At 39.8% G+C, this 21,735-nt stretch overlaps 1 protein-coding gene across 3 annotated transcripts in view; it reads left to right on the forward strand.

The window, feature by feature from the left end:
* TIAM2 (TIAM Rac1 associated GEF 2) overlaps positions 1–21,735 on the forward strand; it is a 215,442-nt gene that overhangs the window by 131,765 nt on the left and 61,942 nt on the right. For 2 of the 3 annotated variants that reach the window (XM_054969841.1, XM_054969840.1), the window contains 5 exons: positions 1,125–1,292; positions 5,191–5,295; positions 8,096–8,174; positions 8,760–8,852; positions 13,766–14,026. In XM_054969841.1, coding sequence (XP_054825816.1) covers positions 1,125–1,292; positions 5,191–5,295; positions 8,096–8,174; positions 8,760–8,852; positions 13,766–14,026 — 706 coding nt within the window. The remainder of the gene's footprint in view (positions 1–1,124; positions 1,293–5,190; positions 5,296–8,095; positions 8,175–8,759; positions 8,853–13,765; positions 14,027–21,735) is intronic. The other variant, XM_054969839.1, reaches the window with a different exon arrangement.

Below are 21,735 nucleotides of genomic sequence, written 5' to 3' on the forward strand. Positions count from 1 at the left end.
GTGTAATGTAGATAGGAATGGCCTTGACATTGGTAATACATTAGAAAAAGTCACTGTTTAAGGACACCAAAAGGCAAAGGGTGCTTGGAGAAGGAAACCGTGTATAGGTGATTATGTGCAAATGCTAGAAGGCTCTGAGCTAAGAGGAGCGAGATGCAATGTTTAGTGTTTCATGAAACCATAGACTTAGTAGGCATTTCAGAGACTTGGGAAAATCAGTTAGATCATGTGACTGACCCTCCCTACTTCCTGACCATCTCCTTGCCTGAGCTGGTGAAGGTGATCTCGGAAGTGCTGTTGAAGACTCCTAGGCTGGTTGCTTTGGGGGACTTCAACGTCAATGCTTAGGTCTGCCATGTCAGGAGCAACTCAGGATTTAATGGTCTCCATGACTGCCATGGGCCTGTCACAGGTAGTAACAGGCCCCACACACTGGGCAGGTCACACTCTTGATCTGATGTTCTGGTCTGGGAAGGAAGAAGGTAACCTGAAGGTGGGAAGATTAAAGACAGTGCCCTTCTCATAGACAGATCGCTATAACTTCTAGGCACCCTCTGTCAGGTCTAAGAGCCAAGGCAGTCCCTTGGTTTACTGAGGGGCTGCAGATGATGGAAAGACAAGGGAGACAGCTAGGGTGACAGTGGAGAAAGATAAAAAGATTTTTTAAAAATCAGTACTAAATGCTGTTTATGTCAGTGGTCTTTAATAATTTCAGAACTGGGACCCAACTTTAACCCCAGGAAGAAGCATGGGACCCAGTGAGCTGCAAGCACATGGCAGGCTCACATATCACATCACAGGCAAATGACAGGAAGATGAGGAGTCAGTGTCTCTGAACCTGCCTGTGCTAAAAATTCATCCTGTATGCTGTGAAGTAACCTTACCTTATTATCCTACTCCTACTTCTCTCAGTGTGTGAGCAAAGAGTGACAGGAGATATGGTGCCCTTGCTCTCCATGAAAATGGAGTAGCAGCAGGTCTTTCCAAAAGATGCCCCCCTCCTACAGCAACTTTATAGAGCTTCATGGCTCATCTAAGGGTTCTGTCCCATAGGTTGAAGACTGCCAGTCTGAGTAACTTTGCTTTATTAAAAGTTCTTTCTCCTCTCTTCTTTTTTTTTCCAGCAGAAAGTAGATGAATTTCTAAATGCATACTACTCAACTCCAGAGAACACTGAAAAAGAAAATACCTGGGACATCCAAACATATGTTCATTTTCCTGATGGGCAAGGACTAATATTAACTTTCAAACCAGAATACAGAGTAGAGGATGTTTTAACTTTGGCATGCAAGGTACACACTTGTCATCTTCACGTAGCTTGTTAATCATGTTTTAAAGTACAGGAATTGGATCCTAGAGTGGATGTTTCCTTCATTCCCTTTTCCCAGAATGGTAATGTTGGTAGAAACATGAACAGCTACAGTGATGAAGTGGGAGAAATTGCGTCTCTTGTCTCTTATTCCAGTGGATCCTGCCAGAGTGAAGCCTTTTACGTGAGAGGAAAGGATTCATAGGATACAGCCTCTGATCTTAGGTGGGCTGTTGGAAGGGTAATGGTGTAGAAATGGTTAAAAGGTGGCACAGCATATCATAGCATCTCTCTCATTCTATAATCAAGCAGTAGAGCATGGCACATCACTTAGATCTTAAATCTTCTGTGTCTCAAATTATGAATTAACTTCTAGTATGATGGACAAGGACATAAATAAAACATGAGTTTGGCTCTCTCAGGTGATTTCTCTGGATGGAATGGACTTCTGGCCACAGAGTGTGATTTATCTGCCTCAGCTCTCCCCCCACCCTCAATTCATGGAAATACTTTGTGGGGTTTTAAATATAAAGATCTTCAAAAATTAGTTAGGAAGCTTGATTTCCCTCTCTCCAAAATCAAATTGAAGCCTACGATTGAAAACCTCTGAGACTTTTATCAGGTTTGACTAATTGAACAGACCAATCCTGCCCCCACCACACTTTTCTTCACAGTGCCCTGATGGGGTTGAGGAGACAGGCCAGTGTGCAGGTAGCACTGCAAAACAAACCAACAGGTGTACTTAGATGTAAGTCCCATGTTATTCAGTAGTGCTTACTCCCAGGGAAGTGTCTTTTCAATTGCAGCCCATGATTGAAGTCTCCCCCTTCTAAATGTTTCCAAAACTGAGAGGCGTGGAGGCATCTCCCCTTGCAAGGACTCAGTTGGCAGAGAGACAATGCCATTTCCTGGGTAGTGATGAGGTGGGGAGAAAGGTGTACTTATGTGCATTGTGCTCCTTTCTGCTCCCTTTCCCGCCAGCAGAGTTCATTAATAAAGTAAGAGCTCTCTCCCCTTGGGATCTGATTGATGAATGCTGTTCAGGAAGACAAGATGCTGCCCTGCAAGGCGAGCCCAGTGCCTACCTGCTGCTGCAAGGTGTGAACCAAAACAAAATGTGCAAACTTTTTGGTGGGAGGGACTTATTACAATTTAATTTCCCGGATTTCATTCAGTGTTCCAGAAGCTGCTTTAACAAAATGAAAGAGCACAGTAATTTTTTTCACACCCCTATTTATAAATCATAGCTCTTACCAAGAAATTTTAACTTGCCTGAAAGAGTTTGATGCAATCAAGCCCAAACTGAACCGAATTAAGTGGACTTCATTGAATAGTTAAGAGTGATCACTTTTTGGATTATGCTGGACTGACAGAGGAAAGGAAAGTGGCATGGGTTGGGAGGGGATTTAGTTTAGACGACAAAGTTTGCTCACATCTAATGATAGATAGTCTTCACCAATGCCATTAGCTTTCATTGAAATTGGAAGGCCCAGGCTTATGAATCCTATACTTTCAGTGTAGCCAGTAAGGCAGGTTGGATTCCTGTTGAGCAATCCCCCATTCCTTTTACAACTAGAAATATTGTTCCAGCTTGCCTTTTATTTTGTGGGGCCTTTCTATACAATGTTATATACGAATGGCTACATAATAACTTTTTTCGTTGCCTCAGTTTACTGAACTGATAAAGTTTGTTAATCTGCTCAGCACAGTGTGAAAGCATGTTGTCCTGCCTGATGTTGTTTCCAGAATTAAAACCTATAATATAGTTTAGCTTCTATTGAAACAACTAGTATTTAAAAACTGGAAGGAAAGATGTATGTTTTTGTAGGCAATCCTTGAGTGACCTATAGGTGGCAGGAGAGAGCTGAAAAATGAAAATATTTTTGGAAAAGGTATTTCTATTTCAACATGGCAAATTTTAAGACAGCCAGAAGCATTTGTATAAGATTTTTTGAAATCACTCTTGTTACTTAGTATGCTTGACAAACTATCTGTTTATAAAAACTATTTAACTTTTCTTTTAGTGGCTATCACATCATTTGATCTGAAGTTATTTTGGTTTCTTCATTTCAATTAAAACTTTTTCCTGTTTTATCTTTCTTTCTACTCTGTATATTTTAATGTATTTTTTCCGTAAGACATCCCTTAATGCTGACTACCTTCTGCTACATATTTCCTGGTTCTTTTTTCTTACATTACCATACTTCTCTGGTGAGTGTTGGGAATATTCATTCTTTAGTACAGTATGATGTTTGAAGTTGGTGTATGTTGATGTTTGTGTGTGATGCAGGGCTGCTTATTAGAGACTGAAAAGGCACTGGGTGCTTAACTCCCATTAGCTACTAGGGAATATCAGGTTGTCTTAATACCGAGTAGGTGAAGGATCTTTGCCATTACTTGCAAACATCTTGTGTTTCCTGGTATTAAAAAGATGTCTAAATTAAGTGGCTTGGATCCCATGAAACTGTTCCACTAACCTCCTTGCACTAAGCGGGGTGCACAAGCCTCAGTGAATGGAACCCGTGTTCTTTACTTTCTACAAACCATTATCTTGGCTTCGATGAAAGTATTTCTAAATGGCCCATAAAAACAAATGTTAAACAGCCTGTAGACAATTTATCCTTTAGTTCAGCAAGCAGAACAATGTACTAAACGTGCTTGGAAGTCTTCTTTAGTATGCAGAGGAAGTCCTAGTCAAAATAATTCTGTGAATCCAGTAACTGCACATAATTGTTTTCTTCTTTTAAGGATGGATGGTGTTGCCAAGCAGTCGTTCTCAAAAAATGTACCTTAAGACAACTTAGGGTGTATTGCTATTTTTGCTGTGTATTCATTTTCTTAATATTATCATAACTCATAGATCTCTTTGGTACATTTTTGTGAACAACTGTTGTTTGCAGCATCAAAGATTCACAAAGATTTAAAAATATTTTTTCCCATTTGAATTGATATTATCAGATATAATGGTACGTGGAACTTTTTATCTATATTCTATAATATAACTAATAGTTTTGAATGTGATAATTGACATCTGATGCAATGTTCTTAACAAATATTTATTTGTACATTTATAACATTTATAACAAACATTTATTTGATTCATTAGATTTTCCTCTTCTGGTTGTGCTGTAAATTGGAATATAATGTAATTTTAAATTAAAGTTTGGTAAATGTGTTGCTGAGTACATTGTAGCTAGAAATTCTACTGACTGGTGAGTGAAATAAGAGTCTGCACTTACAGTCTGTTTGACTCTGCATTGCACTACTGATGTTAAAAGTAAAATCAGGGCAGCCTCAGTAGCATTCCAGATGTTTGAGGGATGAGCCCCTGAAGGATATGAAACCAATATCTTAAGGGAAGCATTCTTTATTTCATTATTTAGCTTCCTGGCTATAACCACACGCTGCGAAAAGTAGGTGGTTTCATGATCTCAAATGAAATTGCCAGTAAAAACACAGTAAAAGCCAAACCAGTACATAACACCCTTCTCTTAATAGCCTGTGTGCGCACATGCATTTTCTGCATCAGATGTGAATGTATCACTCAGCAGAACTATGCCATCTGTAAGAGCTATAGAAACTAACAAATGCCTGTGTAAGCAGAGGAAGAAGAGAACAAGCTTTAAAGTTTATTTACACATCCTACCACTTGATTTATTTTATACACAGGAAGTAACACCATAAACCCTTCAGGGGTTTAGAAGCAATCCAAATCTGTGCTTCTAGGAATTTTGTACAGTTAGGTTTATTTATTTATAGTGGCTATTTAGGATATGACTTGTTGAAGGTTATCTTTGCATAACTTGAAGGAATGTGTATGTATGACATCTGGGCTTGTACAAATAAATTCTGAGTTCCCAAAAATTCTTTTTACCTCTTAGATTAAGCAACTGGAACCAAGACATTATGCCTTACAACTTAGAAGGCTTATTGAAGAAAATGTTGAACACTATATTCCTGAAGTGTATGAATATATACAAGACCAGGCAAGTGGCATGTTAAGGTTTCTTGGTCAGCACTCTTATTAGTGGATATATTGTGTGTTATTTATAATTGACAAGCTGTATATAAATTCCCTAAATAAACAAATATATCCTCTTTGTATTCTTATTTTATTTATTTACGTCATTTATAGTCCGCCTTTCTCACTGAGACTCAAGGTGGATTACACAGTATGAGGTTAATACAATCAGTATCAAGTACATTTCAATACAATACCATAAGGTAAATAGATACAAGTTTAAAAGACATAGCATTAGCAAGGATCCAAGACAGAGTAGAAAAAAATACTGGAGCAAAACATAATCAATTCTAGCACTGACATTAGACAACATGGAGCACAGGTGGTGCATAGGAGTACATATTTAAACCAGCAGATAATATGTAAGGCAATATAGTGATGAAGTCTATGGTTCCTAACTCATTAGCGAAGCATCTGAGACCCCATCCCTACAATACAGCCTTCCCATTTGGGTAAAAAGCCTTTTTGAATAGTTTGGTTTTGCATCATTTATGAAAAGCCAGGAGAGTGGGGGCTCTTCTGACTTCCTCAGGCAGGTTATTCCACAGGATAAGGGCCGCCACAGAGGAAGCCCATGTATGGGCTGCTGCTGACTTCACTCGTGCACAGCCTGGCACCTGCGGGAGACCCTGTTGAGATGAGCGAAGCTGCTGTGGAGGAACATAGGGAGGTAGGTGGTCCCGTAGGTATGCCAGGCCAAAGCCTTGAAGAACTTTGTATGTAATAACTAATACCTTGAACTGAGCATGGTAACTGATGGGTAGCCAGTGGAGCGACTGTACGATGGGAGTGATGTTCATGCTCCTGCTTGCTCCTGATAACAGTCAAGCGCCAACATTTTGCACTAATTGGAGCCTCCTAGTTAACTTAGATGGGAGACCTATGTATAGAGCATTACAATAGTCAAGCCTTGATGTTACCATAGCGTGGATCCAAGTGGCCAGGTCAGTAGTGTCAAGAAGCCATCTTCCAGGCTAGAGTGAAGTTGTAGAAAGCATTTTTTGTTGCTGCCTTCACTTGTTTTTCTAGTAGTAATGCTGGATCCAGTATAACCCCTAGGCTCTTAACCAAGTCTGCAAGGGTCAGACTCAGTTCTTAATAATTATTATTCTTAATAATAAAGGCTGACTAATGTTGACTTACTACATTTTTATCCTGCCCTTCTAGGGAGCTTGTAGTGGTATATGTGGTTTTCCATTTTGTCCATACAATTGCCCTGTGGGTTAAGTAGTCTGGGAGAAAGTGACTGGTTTTAGGACAGCCAGCAAGCTTCATGTCTAAATGGGGATTTGAACATGTGTTTCCCCAGTACAAGACCAACATTCTAAGCACTTCTGTGCACCAATTTACAAATCTTGTAAGGCGCATGCAGTTGGACTTGAGGACTAGTGGCAGCCAGTTATTAGCGATTTTTTTCAAAACCTGGCTACTTTGATTTCTTTTGGACTTTGCTTTGAGTAAAAGGAACATAAAACATGTAGCTTGTATAATTATAACTTTGGTTATAGTTTATTAATTTAGTTGTTACATGGCTCTGAGAACCAAAGACTTCAGTTCTCTAGCCACGTATTCAGGAGCTGTCCCCATGGAGTCAATGGGAAATGAGACAGGAGGCAAGGGAGAGTGGGGAGCAACTGAATGGCATAGGAACAGCTGTGGTTAGAACAAATCAGCTGTTGCCCCAACCCAATCTTAAAACCAAACATCTAAAATAAAGGAGGAGGAACATGTTCTTCCTCAAGGCATATATAGGGGCTCTCACACATTAGTCTCAGATGCTTCATTTAATGAGTTAGGGGTCATAGACTTCACCACTATGTTGCCTTATGTCCTAACTGTTACTTTAAGTATGTCCTCCTATGTGCTACCTGTGCTTCTAGTATGATCCTGGTGGGTAGTTACATGTTGTTCAATGCCCGTCTTAGAATTGCTTATGCTCTGATCCAGCATTTCTTCAACTCTGTATTGGATTCTTGCTAATGCTACGTCTTTGTAAACTTGCATTTATTTACCCTATGGCATTGCTTATGGAAATGTCCTTGATATTGATTGTACTGATTTCACACTATGTAATCTACCTTGAGTCTCAGTGAGAAAGACGGACTATAAATGACATAAATAAATAAACATTAAAAAATCTACCAAAGAAATCATACGGGCCTGAAATTTTGATGCCTGTCTCCATGTGAATATGATGAAAAAGAGCTGGTTGCCAGGGTGGGGGGTTGGCTGTAGTATTTGATAGTTTGGTGCATGACTTGCATGTAACATAGCCTCACCACTCTTCTTCACAGTAAGCTGCTAACTAGTAGCTAATGTAGTGCTTATCTGGCCATGCTGAGTACTAACTTGATACTACTCTATTATTTATAAGAATGGCACTTAACTGAATGCAATATAGCTGACTGGAGAGTTACATTGAAGTCAGTGGGCTCAGAAGTGTGTATCTCTGTTTGGGATTTCACTGTTAATTTTGACAACTTTGCTCACTCAACATCAAGGCTCAGGCACAGAGTTCTCAAGCCATCTGACTTAAAATCCAAATGACATTCAGCCTAACTGAGCTAAAATAGAACGAATTTTAAAAAGCTGTTATTTTACCACCCTTTAATAGTGCCCAGAATCTGCCACTTAAAAGGAATTCATTGTTCTGCCTAATGGCAGGACCCATCCTAATAGTGGCATAATTTGACTTGACTGCTAATGCATCCTGCAGGTACATATTTCATGGTTCAAATTCAAATTGGATTTTTCTTTTCTTGCAGATATATGATGAAATAGAAATCATCCCCTTAAGTATCTATCATGTGCATCTTACTAAGAATGACGGTGTAACTGATTTTGGTAAGTCTGCTTTTTGGTAAGTCTCCTTTTGTTGATCTTGTATCTGTGTTTTTCTTGGCTTCTCTTACCAGGAACTTTGGGGTTGTGTTCAATTAATCTGGGACAGAGAGAGACTGGATTCATCCTACTATGTCTATGTGATGGTTTGATTGTGTATATTGGGGCAGGAGAAGCAGGGATTTCTCTGTGTCAAAGCAAACTTTAAAAAAAAAACCCTGCTGTGTTATGTGGGAAATGACCAGGTGTTGATGAGCTTGCTGTTTGGAGGTAAAATACATGAGAAGTGAGTTCAAGCAGTTCCCAGCAGTAGAACACGGGGATTCAAAATAATGTTGCATTATTTTGGATAATTTCCTATTCTCCCAGTAGATCCCTTTCCTGCTTGCTTGCTTTTCTTTTTTGTTCACGTGGGTCTTGCTAATCCATGCATCACCTATTTAGGGGTGAAGAGGAACATGTGGGAAATCAGTTAGTAGTTAAATAATATGAGACATTTTGATAAACACTTAATGAAGCCTTGTCAAATATGAAATTATATTAAGAATTTTTTAAGGAAACACAAAAAATGGCAGTATTTTTTTCTAGGATTTGCAGTTACCGCACAAGTTGATGAACATCAGCATCTAACCCAGATATTCATAAGTGATGTTCTTCCTGATGGGATGGCATATGATGAAGGTACGTATTAGCTCTTTTCTGATGGTGTTATCTTCTAATGATGCAGATGTTGCATTGGACACAGAGCAAATACCTCTGTGAATTTCTGAGTTGTGCCAGTGTTTATGCAAGATTGTTGGTAGTGTTTCTCTTGGGCATCCTTAATAACACAACAGTGGCATAGCGTGCGTTGCCGGAGCCTGGGGCAGGGCAAGTATTGCGCCCCCTAACCCGTGGACCTTTAGCACTCCCTGAGTCCCTTCCACCAGTCCAGAACTGAACCCCTTACCCCCCTCCCAAACACATGTATTGTATTTTAAGAAAATACTGATGTAATTAAAATAAAATTAATTTAATGCTAGTATACTCAAATTTATTTAAAATAGCCTGGTTTCAATTTGTGCAACTTTTTCAATAACAGTATTGAAATCAATATTGAAATCTCTCTCAATTGATAGTATTGCTAGGTTACTCATTCTTTCTTGGCTCATTGTAGATCTCTGATACATTTTGATTAAGTTTTGAGAAACTTCTTTCACAACTGGCAGTTGAAATAGTGATAGTTAAAATGATTCTTAATGTCACAACAACCACTACACCAAACTACACCACCATGCTGTAGGGAGGAGTAAAAGACCCCGCTTCCCAACAGTATTGAACTTGGGGCATATAACTGGTGTAGAAAAACCCCATGATCTCCCCCAAGCCTTGTCAGTTTCACCTGAGTCGAGAAAGGGGGAGGGGCATGGATGTAATTGACCAAGCGTTCATCTGTTCTTGGTAATGGAAATGCTTGCATGGTGGCAGGCAAGTAATACAGAAAGGAGGAAGAGTCATGGATAGACCTGTCCTCCCTGAATCTGTCTAATCCCCTTTTAAAGCTGTGGCCACCATTACATCATTTGGCAGCGAATTCCACATTTTGATCACTCATTGGGTAAAGAAGCATTTCTTTTTGTACTCCCTGTATCTACTGCCCATCAACTTCTTGGGATGCTCCAGAGTTCTAGAATTTTGAGAGAGGGAGAAAAAATTTGCTTTGTCTCTGACCCCTTAATCATCTCGGTTGCCCTCTTCTGTACCTTTTCCACTCTGCAGTGTCTTTTTGAGAAATGGTGACCAGAACTGCACACAGTTCTGGACTCAAATCCTGTAGATCTGAAGAAGCGAATTTTGACTCTAAAAAGCCTCTACCCTGAAAATCTTGTTGGTCTCTAAGGGGCATTGGACTCCAGCAGATACAAAGAAGGGAGCTTTGACTCTCCAAAGCTTACACCCTTGAAAAATCTTGTTGGTCTCTAAGGTGCCATTGGATTCAAACCCTGCTGTTCTAATTCACCTTGAGCCCTGTTGAGAAAGGGTGGCTGTAAATGAATAATTAAAGATTTTATGGGATAACATCTGGCGGTGCTCTCTCCCATTCTTATTTAACTTGAAAATAGTGGGGATGTGCAGAGCAGCAATGCATGCCTGGCTTTGGACCTCTCTGGGTCCATGCCCCTGTGTGCCAGCAGCAAAATGGAGGCCACCCCATCGTGCTAACTTTCATAGCAGCAACTCCTGGGCGGCAGTCATTCCTATGTGTCCTCCTGGAAGCCACGCTCTGGCCAATCTCTCTTCCCTCCTTCCCTCTCTGGCGCATTTCGATCCAATCTCGAGACAAAAGCAGACAAATTTAGCGCTTCAACTTCTGCAACACGAATTGGGATCAGGTAGCGGGCTCACTCGCTTTTCCATGTGACTTGCTTGGAATCCTCACTCGCTCTCACAAGCCCCCTGCCTGGGTCCATTTTCGCACTGCACGGAAGGGGGAAGATCGCCTTGCGAGGGAAAAAAAACAACAAGTAGGGAAGGACCTTGTGAATTTCGCCAAGGCGTCTTGGAAAGGAAGCACCCTCCTTGCAATGTTCTGCCTGCCTGGAAGGTTTCCTTCTGGGGAAGGCAGCGCGCCTTTGCAAACCTTCTGCGGGGAGGGGAATTGCTCTCCTTCTGCTTCTGGGACTTCTTGCAAATGACGTTTTTGCATGGACCCAGGAAATTTTGCTCCCCTAAGAATTCTGCGCCCGGGGCAATCACCCCTCTCGTCCCGCCCACACTACGCCACTGTAACATGACAACTTTCCCATGCACTAGTGTTAATGCTGTGTGTGAGGATCTCACAAATGTCTTTTTTTCAGTGTGTGTGCTCATTGAGAAGCTACAGTTGGTAACATGTTCCAAATGAGTATATACTTTACAAACAGTGATATTCCTATGTGACGTTGTACCCCAAAGCTGGGGAAATGTTTTGACTGGATTGTCTCACAGCCTTGCTCTACCAAATTGGAAGTCTCTGATTTCACAGTTGGATATGATAGGAATATTTGGCAAAATAAAACAAATTCCGGTGGCATCTTAAAAACTAATCGCATTTATTCCAGCATTAGCTTTTTTGAGTACGACCTTCTTCAGATGTTAAAGATAATCATTTTGGAGATTTTTTTAAATAACAAAATTACAAAAGAGAGGAAAGAAAGAGGAAGTACTGGAACAGAGAGAAGCTTGGTGTGATTCCTGTCATAAACCTTTCAAATGTGATTACTTGTGTAAGGAACTGGCATGGATTTGACAGTTAGTGCTTGATTAGAGAGGTCAGAGGTTTCAGCCTTTCATGGGGCACAGCTAAACATAATTAAAGTGTAATGAAGTAAGATCAACATGGTTAGTCACAGAAGAAATAGTCTGAAGCATAAGAAAAATTAACTATTAGTTAGTTACAGCATGGATAGTTATATCAATAGATTGCTGTATGATACAATGTGCTAAGAAGAGCCAATTAAAGTCCCTTAAAATGGGTTGTGTTGAGCTATTAGAGTAAGGAAATCCCAATCTCTCTTTAAGCAAGGGTGAAAGATAGTGTTTAATTTCTAATTTAGGACTTTCATGTTGTATGCTCCCTTTGAAGTTTTTTTGTAGAACAGTGACTTTTAAATCTACTGCGGTATGTGTAGGAAGATAAAAATATCCCCCCCTGGTGTCTGAATGTAGCATTTTTTAATATCAGATTTGTGTTAACTAATTCTCTCACACAGAAACCATCCTGTTTGTTCACTATAGATAGTAGAAAGGCATTGTTGGCTCATGATTCATATATTAAAGTAACTGATGTTATTAGGTCCCATAGTCGTATTGCCTGAATGTATATGGCAGGGGTCCTCCTCAATGTAGTGCCCGTGGATACAATTGTGCCTGCTGACACCTTTTCTGGTACCCGCCAAGTGTTTTTAGAAAAGTGGTGAGGCCAGGTGGGACTTTTGCCCAGCAACGCTTCTGATTGACCATTAGAGATTTGATTGGCTGTACAGATTTTTAAAAACATTGCTTTGGCAGAAGGTGCTTCTAAGCACAAGGGATATTCTCTTTATGAATGAAGGTAAGCTGCAGCAGCCATTTTGCGGCTGGCTCAACTTCATGCAGCAGCCATTTTGTCCCTGTGCCTACCACACTGTGTCAGAATTCCAAATATGCCTGCCGACTTAAAAAGGTTGGGCACCCCTGGTATATGGGGACAAGATTAGGTCTGTTATAGGATTCAGTTCCTGAGTTTGTCTCTCTGTTAAGTGGTCCATTGACAAGAAGCTGTTGGTAGGGTGCAGTCTTTAAGAAAGGAAAAACCTCTCTTAAAAATTGTAACTAAAAAAAGAGAGAGAGGAAAAACCAGAATCATGGACAAATTTCATAAGTCTTTAAAGTGCCACTGGATTCTGTTTTATTTTGGGATAATAACATGGCTGTCCTTTTGGGAATGTTCAGTTTGTGTTCATTTATGTATTTGTTTTATTTGGAAGATATCTATGCCATCTTTTCCAGAAAGCCTGCTTAAGATGCCTTACAAGTAAATATAATAAAAACATGCCATGTAGAAAGGGAATCTTGAGCTGGGTGCCCCAAAGGAAGGAGGCAGATTCTGAGCTTCAGGGTACTTGGATTTTATATCACTTTTCCTGTGTTTCCTGGCCTTAGCTCTATGCCTGCCCCCAGGGAAGACCATCAGCTCTTGGCACTTAGAAATAAATGAACGGAGGCCCTGTTGTTTGTTATTTTATCCCCGGAATTCTCAGACTCCTGGAACCCGTGCTAATCTGGAGGAATTAATAAGCATCCCACATTATCCATATTTCTCTCCTGCCAAATACCTTGGTATTTGAGATCTTGTTTCTTTCATTTCTTTGTAGTCAGTTATACTGGTGTTATGAAGAGATTTGGTTAAATTCTGTCTGTTGCCTATTTTGTGGCTTGGACAAAACACTAAGCTAAAACCGAATTAATCGATTCGTAGAAGTAAAACTTTGACGATAGTTTTAGGAAACAAGAAAACACTTGGGGCACCTTAAAGTCTAACAAAATTTATTGTGGCATAAATTACATGGATCTGATGAAGTCAGCTCACAAAAACTTATGCCATAATAAATTCACTAGTCTTTAAAGAGCCTCAAGACTTATTGTTATAGCTGTTTTGGCTACAGTAGACTGTTGACTAACATTACTACCATGTCATATTTTCATGGTTCACCTTAAAAGTAACAAGCACAAAAATTATTCTCTTATTTCCAGCTTATTCTTTTATTTCTGCTTAAGAAAAACTAAATTCATTCTACCCTTCTGGATAAAATACAGAATTTGAAACTTGATAAAGACTGTAATCCTAAAGAATACTTTCTTTGTGGTAAGCCCCATTTAATAAAATGGGTTCTCTATTAGAGTAGACCTGTTTAGGATTATTTCCAAAGTGTATGTTTGGACACCCCCTTTCCTCAAAGTGCATTTCATCAACTGCAGGTAATAATATAAGGAAGCTGAACAATTAAATTGCAGTGTGGCATGATGATTACCTTTGACCGCTAGTATAGTGTCTACCAAATCATTTTTTAATTTTCTCTTTTTCATGTCCCCAGGGTTGCGTGTGGGCAATGAAATCTTAGTTATAAATGGAGAGTCTGTATCCGATCTTGACCTTAGACAGATGGAGTTATTGTTCTCTGAGAAGAGTGTGATGCTCACTTTGAGTACAAGTCACAACAGCAATAAAAGTGCTCTATGTACTTCGTGGTCAGATGGTGATATTTCCAAGGAACCAAGAAACTTGTTGCCCCCTCCTAACCAGTCACAACTCCTGGAGGAATTTCTGGACAACTTCAAAAAGAATACCACAAATGGTGAGATGCTGCTGGTAATTAATATTTTGCTCATCATCCTAGTACAGCTAGTTGTTTTCAGAGTATAAAACCCAGATATATATTGTGTAAATGATATTTAAATTACAGTTCAATAAATATAATATTTTTCTATAAGTTAAATAAACAAGAATAATTATTTTAATGGGAAATCTCTTTAAATTATTGAAATAGAAGTATTAATGCTTCTCTCAGATCGAAATAATAAAATGAATTGTCAAAGTTATCAAAACAGTTATCAAAAAGTATCCTAAACTCTCATTTTAAAAAATCCTTAAATCTCAAAAGCCAGTAGATTGAATATAAATTGCCTTCAGTAAAATATCTGTTGAGCTTGTTTTTTAATGTAGGTAACTAGAATGATATGACAAGTTACCATATAGGAAGGCAATCCTCTAAACTCATGGAGTAAATTCATATAAAACATTTGCCAATGCTATGTAACAGTGAACATACTGAGGAAAGACAGTATTTTACATGGAAAATATAGTACAGTCTATATGTTGTCCACTCAATGTATTTGCCATTAGAGACCTAAACTACATAGCTGCTTTTCTGCACATTTGACTGTGTATGAAAAAGTGATTCAGGAGGAGTTGAGCTGTGCAAACAAAGTTGTTCAAAAAACTGGTCTTTCACACATGTGGTTAACTCATCCTATATGGATTCAAGTTCACTTCATAGCCAAACGTGTGGGAATCACACTAGTGTAGCTGTAACTAGTGACAGCAACCAGGCTGTCAGGGTAACATGTGAACTGGTCTCCCATAATACAGGTAAGCCTTCTGATCCCAAGCATGGCTACTTGGAAGCAGGATCCATTGAGACCAGTGTTTCTTACTTCCAAGAAAATGGTTTAGGAGAGCCTTTTTGAAAACATTGCCAGATTTTGTACAATTTCCATGTGAAATTTGATTTTAAGTACTTAATTGTTCAGTTGGGGACAGCCTGTGCCAATTCAAAATAAAGGATTTTAATTTGGTGAGACTTGTTAAGTATACCTCACTGCTTCCCTGGACATGAACACTGTCACCTTTAGTGAAGTTTCATCCTTCCCGTTGAAGTCAATTGTGAAGTTTCATCCTTCCCATTGAAGTCAATTGGCTTAGTAAGGTTGACCTCTGCTTAGGTGGGCACTGTAAATCACTTCCCAACAGGGTTAGGCTGTACATCATTTCTCCCTACACTATGGGGTGTGTTCAACATTTACACAATCTCTTTGCTTAATGCCACAGATGAATGATACCATTAAAATTATTTGGCACCTGTTGGATAGTACTTACTGCATCACTGATGCAGAGGTTCTTTTTCCTTTATGTGCAATGTTGTAAACAGTTTTATGGTATTTATTTTTTTACTAGAGGCTGACCACTAATCTATATATTTTGCGTAGTGAAAATGCCACTCACAAGCTATCTGGGCATTAAATGTTTAAAGAACATTGAAGTGTTAATGTTTGGTATCACATATGTAAAGTCGAGAAATCTGCATTTAAGTTGCTTAAATATTCAAGCATGTTTTTTTTTATATGAGCACACCCTGCACACATGCTAAACATATCCTTCTGATCCACTTTTTCTCTCCTCTCTCAGGGACTGAGAAAAATAGATACCAAACAGAAGGAAATAAGAGTAGAAAAGTGGATCTGGACACTAAGGGGCAGACAAAAAAAGAGATGCTGTGAGTTCTGCTGTTTGGCCTCCCAGTTTTTTTAAAGAAAGCAATAATCAGTCACAAAGGGGGCAAATTCTGGTTAGAATCGTAGTATGCGTAGGGATTAAGCTCCCTTATCGACATCTCCCTGGTTTGAAATGCCCTAGAATGCATTTATTTGCTTTGCTAGGGAAAACATACAGTTAACAGCAATGTAGAGCAACGCGGTAAGCAAGTAGCGAACCAAAAACAAAATTATTACCCGCGTATTAACAATGTCTTCAAAATTTAATATCCACTGCTTAACACGTATATATAATTAATGAACTATACCACATGTAACAATTACACCACTGTTTGACCAGTCAGAAAATAACATTCATACAGGCGTCCTCAATTCCCATTGGCAATCAATAAAGTGCTCAGTGCTCAAAGTGCTGACATATTATTATTGCACTAGATTGTAAAGTGCAAATGCATGATTAGCACCATCTAAACACTAGTCCTTCAGTCCAGGGTCTGGCACGCCTTGTATTCCGACTGTGAGTTTGAATGCAGTTTAAAAGTTCATTCCAGTTGACCGCATGAATCACAGATTATTTAGTAGACCTTTCATATATTTCTCCTGGTGTACATTAATTGTTCTGTGACAACAAATCTTCTAACGGGTGGTCTAGATCCCAGTCAAACCCGTTTCAGGAATATCTTTTTCAAAGAACACAGTTACTGGAGAGATATACAATAATAAATATTATGTAACGTGGTGACAATAAATACTGTGCAAACATCATTATAGCAATAACAAGCATGAATACACTTACTTGAAAATACATTCAGCCATTACTCTTAAGTACCCATTAACATATCCAATTCCTATCACGTTTGCAATCATTAACCTCATTACTACCTTAAGTACAAAAACACCTTCCCACACCTTCCTATTGTGGAGAGTCTCTATTTAAAGTGATCTCTACTTATCAGCTGCATTACCCCAAGAAGCACGAAAAGTCATTTGCTATATTTAAACCATTGGGTATAAGACTAGCTAGCTTGTAGATCCAAAAGGTCTCCTTCTGTCGAAGTTCCCTTGTAGCCACAGTAGGAGCCCTTGCGTTAGTCTTAAAAAGTATAGTAAAGTGCATATCCATTTCGCTGTGCTTCTTATCCAGGTAATGCGGTACTAACGGGGCTTCTATTACACAATTCTTAATTCTAGACTGATGTTCACTTAACCTAATTCTAATAGAGCGTGTGGTGCTGCCTACATGTAACAGTCCACATGGACACCTCAATAAATATACAACACCTGTATTGCAATTTACAAAATCACGTGTAGTATAAACACCCAGTGGTTCTATCTCATCTGGAGTCATGATCAAGGAACACTGTTTGCATCTTCCACATTTATATGAGCCCTTTGGTAGACCTGTATCCTGCTTATTATTATTATGGTGTAAATCCAAATGAACATTGCTGTTAACTGTTATGTTTTCCCTAGCAAAGCAAATAAATGCATTCTAGGGAATTTCAAACCAGGGAGATGGCGATAAGGGAGCTTAATCCCTACGCATACTATGATTCTAACCAGAATTTGCCCCCTTTGTGACTGATTATTGCTTTCTTTAAAAAAAGCTGGGAGGCCAAACAGCAGAACTCACAGCATCTCTTTTTTTGTCTGCCCCTTAGTGTCCAGATCCACTTTTCTACTCTCATTTCCTTTTGTTTGGTATCTATTTTTCTCAGTCCCTGAGAGAGGAGAGAAAAAGTGGATCAGAGGGATACGTGTGCTCATATAAAACCTTGTGCTTCCTCTCAGACTATGATATGTTTTTCTTCCTAGCAACGCATTGTATTTTCACCAATATGTAAAATGTTCTCACAAAGAAAGAGCAGCAAAAGATTGTTTATAATTGGGAGGGGGAGGAAGAGTGGACTAGAAAAGAAATGTCTCTCTCACATGTTGTCATTCCTGTCAATCTCTACTCAAGCTGCTTAGACTCTTGTCTTACTCCTAAGTAGACCTATGGACCTGAATATGGGAATGATCTGATTTCTGAATAAAATCCATTTGATTAAGTACTGGTGTCTTACTGCAAATGGGCCAGAGATCGGTCTGCTGTATCCTGTCAGCCATAGCCTGACAGTGCTTTTCAACACATAGTGGGCGAAGTTATAGATATCTATATCTTTTCCTGGGAAAGGAGTTGTGGAGGCTGTTTTAACCAGAAAAACAGCTGAAAGGACAAGGGCTAAGCATATATTCCTTCCAGCAAGTCCAATGAATAACAAACCTGGTTCTCCAGTCCTGCGCTCTTAACCACTACACCAAACTGGCCACACCTCTTCATTCAGTAGATCTGGTACTAAATTTTGCATTTTACCAATAGTGCTAGAATGTGTGGTCATCTCATCATAACTAAGTTTTCCAACTTATCAATTGACAATTACAGCAGCCCAGAACTAAGCAGGGTTGGTCATAGTCAGTACTTGAATGGAAGACCACCAATGAGGAAGGGTTGCTTAGTGGAGGAAGGCAGTGGCAAAGTACCTCTGCTCATCTCTTGCCTTGAACACCCCATGAGTCACCTTTATGTTCTTGGAAATTACAGATTCACAGCCCCCTTATCTGCTTTCTGTGATACTGACGGAAATTGAGGTAAGCAGTGACTCATGGGTTGTTCAGTATTGCAGGATACTTACTATATGGATCGTGGTGGCATCTGAAGACTGTAGGGGTTTTTTACCTAGAAAAGGCAAGAGACTGATAAAAAACATGGCTGCAAACAAAGTCAGACTAGGTATTACATGGCTATCACTTAAGAAAATTGTGAAAAGCTGTGAATTTGATTGGTGCTGCTTAATCCTTTTCCGGCACTTTTCTACTCAGACATGCTCTTCTGCAGTGCGTTTCAACACACAGTGAGCGAAGTTATAGGTATCTATATCTTTTCCTGGGAAAGGAGTTGTGGAGGCTAACTAGAAAAACAGCTGAAAGGACAAGGGCTAAGCATATATTCTCTTCCTTCCAGCAAGTCCAATGAAAAGCAGAGCTTCAAAATAGGGCTTGCTCCAGGATTTGAGAGGGCCAGTTTGGTATAGTGGTTAAGAGCGCGGGACTGTAATCTGGAGAGCCGGGTTTGATTCCCCACTCCTCCACTTGAAGCCAGCTGGGTGACCTTGGGCTATTCACAGCTCTCTGGAGCTCTCTCAGCCCCACCCACCTCACAGGGTGTTTTGTTGTGGGGATAATAATGACATACTTTGCAAACCACTCTGAGTGGGCATTAAGTTGTCCTGAAGGGTGGTATATAAATCAAATATTATTATTATTATAGAGTGACCACCAGGGCCACCTCTGCCCATTACCAGGACCCCTTCTTCCTGCCCCCCTGCCCCCCACATGCCTGTGTGTCCTTCCCCTATCCACTCACAACTCCTCCCACCATCCATATTCAGAGCCATCTGCACACTCTTCTTACTGAGGTTTGTGTGGCTGGGAGTGCCATTGCTATAACCATCAGGAGTGTTGAGGCCCCTTATATCCACAAGAAGGGCAGTGTGGAGGTCAAGAACAAAACACACTACTGGGAGGTGAATCCTCACCTGGAGTAATGAGAGACACCACCTGTCCCTCTTAACAAATCCTCAGCTAAGAGACCAAAAACCAAATATCCCGCCCTACTGGGTGTTAATCAGGACACCTGCAAGTTGAATTCCATATAAACAATTACTTGATAGCTGTAGGCCTGAGTACTGAATTTAGACTGAAGCCCCAAAAACCAAATAACACCACAGAAGTATAATTAATAAAGTTTATTCAGAAAGACAGGGAAGAAAATAACAAAACTACATAACTACTCTAAATACTGAACGACTTTGTTCCTCTGACATGGATGTTACCTTGTCAGATGAGAAGCACAGAAGTCCAGGTAGAACTCCAAAATGCAAAACCCAGAGAAAAGAGTCCTAGACACCTGTCCTGACATGAAGCAGCAGCAACAACAGCCTCTAGCCAAAGCACAACAATGCACAAACTAAAATGAAGAGCCTTACTTTATGCTAGGCTGCCTGCAGCGTGGCCTGATCCTGCTCACCCAGGGTTTCTTGAGATGGAATGAGAACGCAAAACTCCCTCCTGGTCTCTGGTCTTGAAGCTCCCTCTGCACCTGTCAGCCTCAGTTCCATCTCATCCCTTATGTTCTCTGGGAACTGCAAAGCCATAGTGACTAATTTTCCACAGATGAGGCCTTCGGTAGCCTAATGAGGCCAAAGCCTGAACTAAAGATTTGAAAAGCCAAGAAACCGACTTGTTTCTTGACAAGGAGCAGCACTTGTACTCAACTGCATGCTCTTCCCAGGTGGTGCTGGCAGCTGGGGAGCCTGAGCAGCCAGAAGCACAGGAAGTGTATTGTGTGCAAGTGAGCAGCAGGGGAGAAAGGCGCACAGGTATGTGGCAGAGGAGGGATGTGGGTGGAGGTTGGTGGAAGTGGGCCCTGCCAGAATTCCTAGGAGATCCTCCACCTAAGGTTATGTTGCTACTGGCTCTGCTTTCAGTTAAAAAAACACATCAGGATATTTCTGGGTATCTACCAGGTAACATTTACTCTGAGCCTGGGTGCTTCTCACATTTTGTAATAGCAGATTTTGTAAGATGCTACTGAAATTCTACTGAAACTATTGACGAACCTGGTGGTTCTTGGTGAGTGATTCATGTGCTCAAGATAGCAAGGCAAAGTGTTTTGATCTCATTCTCTGAAAATGTAAAAAAGTCACAAAGGAGTGTTTTTAAGGGTTAATTTAATTAAAGCAGATTTATTAGGCCATCTTTGAAAAAAGTTAAGATTTGTAATACAGTTAGGGGCTTCTTTCCCATGGGTCTCTGTTCAATTTAAAATGCTATTAAGTTGATGGTTGCCATATAAAAGATCATGTCATAAAGCAAAAATTATGGATCTAATTAATTACCCTTTATTATGTTAGGCTGTTGTTCAGCTTGTTAGCTTGATATTATACGACAGCATTACCTGGAATATTTGCCATAAAACATGTGTGTCCCTTCACCAGATCCATTATTCCTGGTGGATGAAGTTTGCAACTTGTGTTAATCTCCATATATTCCATTGTAATACTAAAATATATGGGAATATATGCTGCTCAGTATAATAATGGATAAAAAAAATTTTAAGCCTCCAAGGCAGACCATGTTTACCATTAATGGGGGAGGGGAGGAATGCTTCAAAATTAATTTGTGTGAGCGAGTTTGTCACATCAGATTATAGTGTGTCTGCATTTCATTTATGCCATCTTGATGGCTTGATATGGGAACAAGTGCAAGCAGCTTGGCTTTGATTGAATGCATCATTTTAATGGTTTTATCCTTTCCCTGTTATTTTGTGCCTGAACTTCATTTGCAGTGGTCTGCCAGCCTAGTTTTTGCTGCATAAATTTGTGAGAATCTCCATTAGGCAATTAATAGATCCAGCTCCCCTACTTCCTCCTCTGATTTCTAACATTGTGTGCAGAATGGTTTCAGACCATGTAACTGCCTTTCTGTATCTGACTAAAGTTTGGTGTTCTACTTCTAGCAGTGGCACACTAGAAACTTCAGTAATGTAATTCAGAAATGTAAAACCAATATACGATTTAAAATGTGGTACCAATATGCATTAAAAATTAAAAAGTTATATACATATAAATAAATCCAGATTAAGTAGATGCAATAGTGATGGCAGTATTATCCTATAAAATTATGCTATCTAGTTTGTATCTTCCATTGCAGTGGCTTACTACTAACATTGCTACTATTCAATGTCTTCAGTCTTCAGTTTTATTAAAATGATCAGTGGCCGTTTCCACATGGCTTACCTTCTTCCAGAAAACAGCGTCTTCACACACGAAATCGTGCGAGAAGACGCTGTTACTGCGTGAAATCGCACGAGAAGACGCTGTTATCGTGGAAGACAGCATCTTCTTGCGCAATTTCGCGCAATAACAGCGTCTTCCTAGCGTGATTTTGCACGCAAAGACGCTGTTTTCCG

The sequence above is a fragment of the Eublepharis macularius genome, chromosome 1 (assembly GCF_028583425.1).
Source record: "Eublepharis macularius isolate TG4126 chromosome 1, MPM_Emac_v1.0, whole genome shotgun sequence".
Taxonomy (NCBI): domain Eukaryota; kingdom Metazoa; phylum Chordata; class Lepidosauria; order Squamata; family Eublepharidae; genus Eublepharis; species Eublepharis macularius.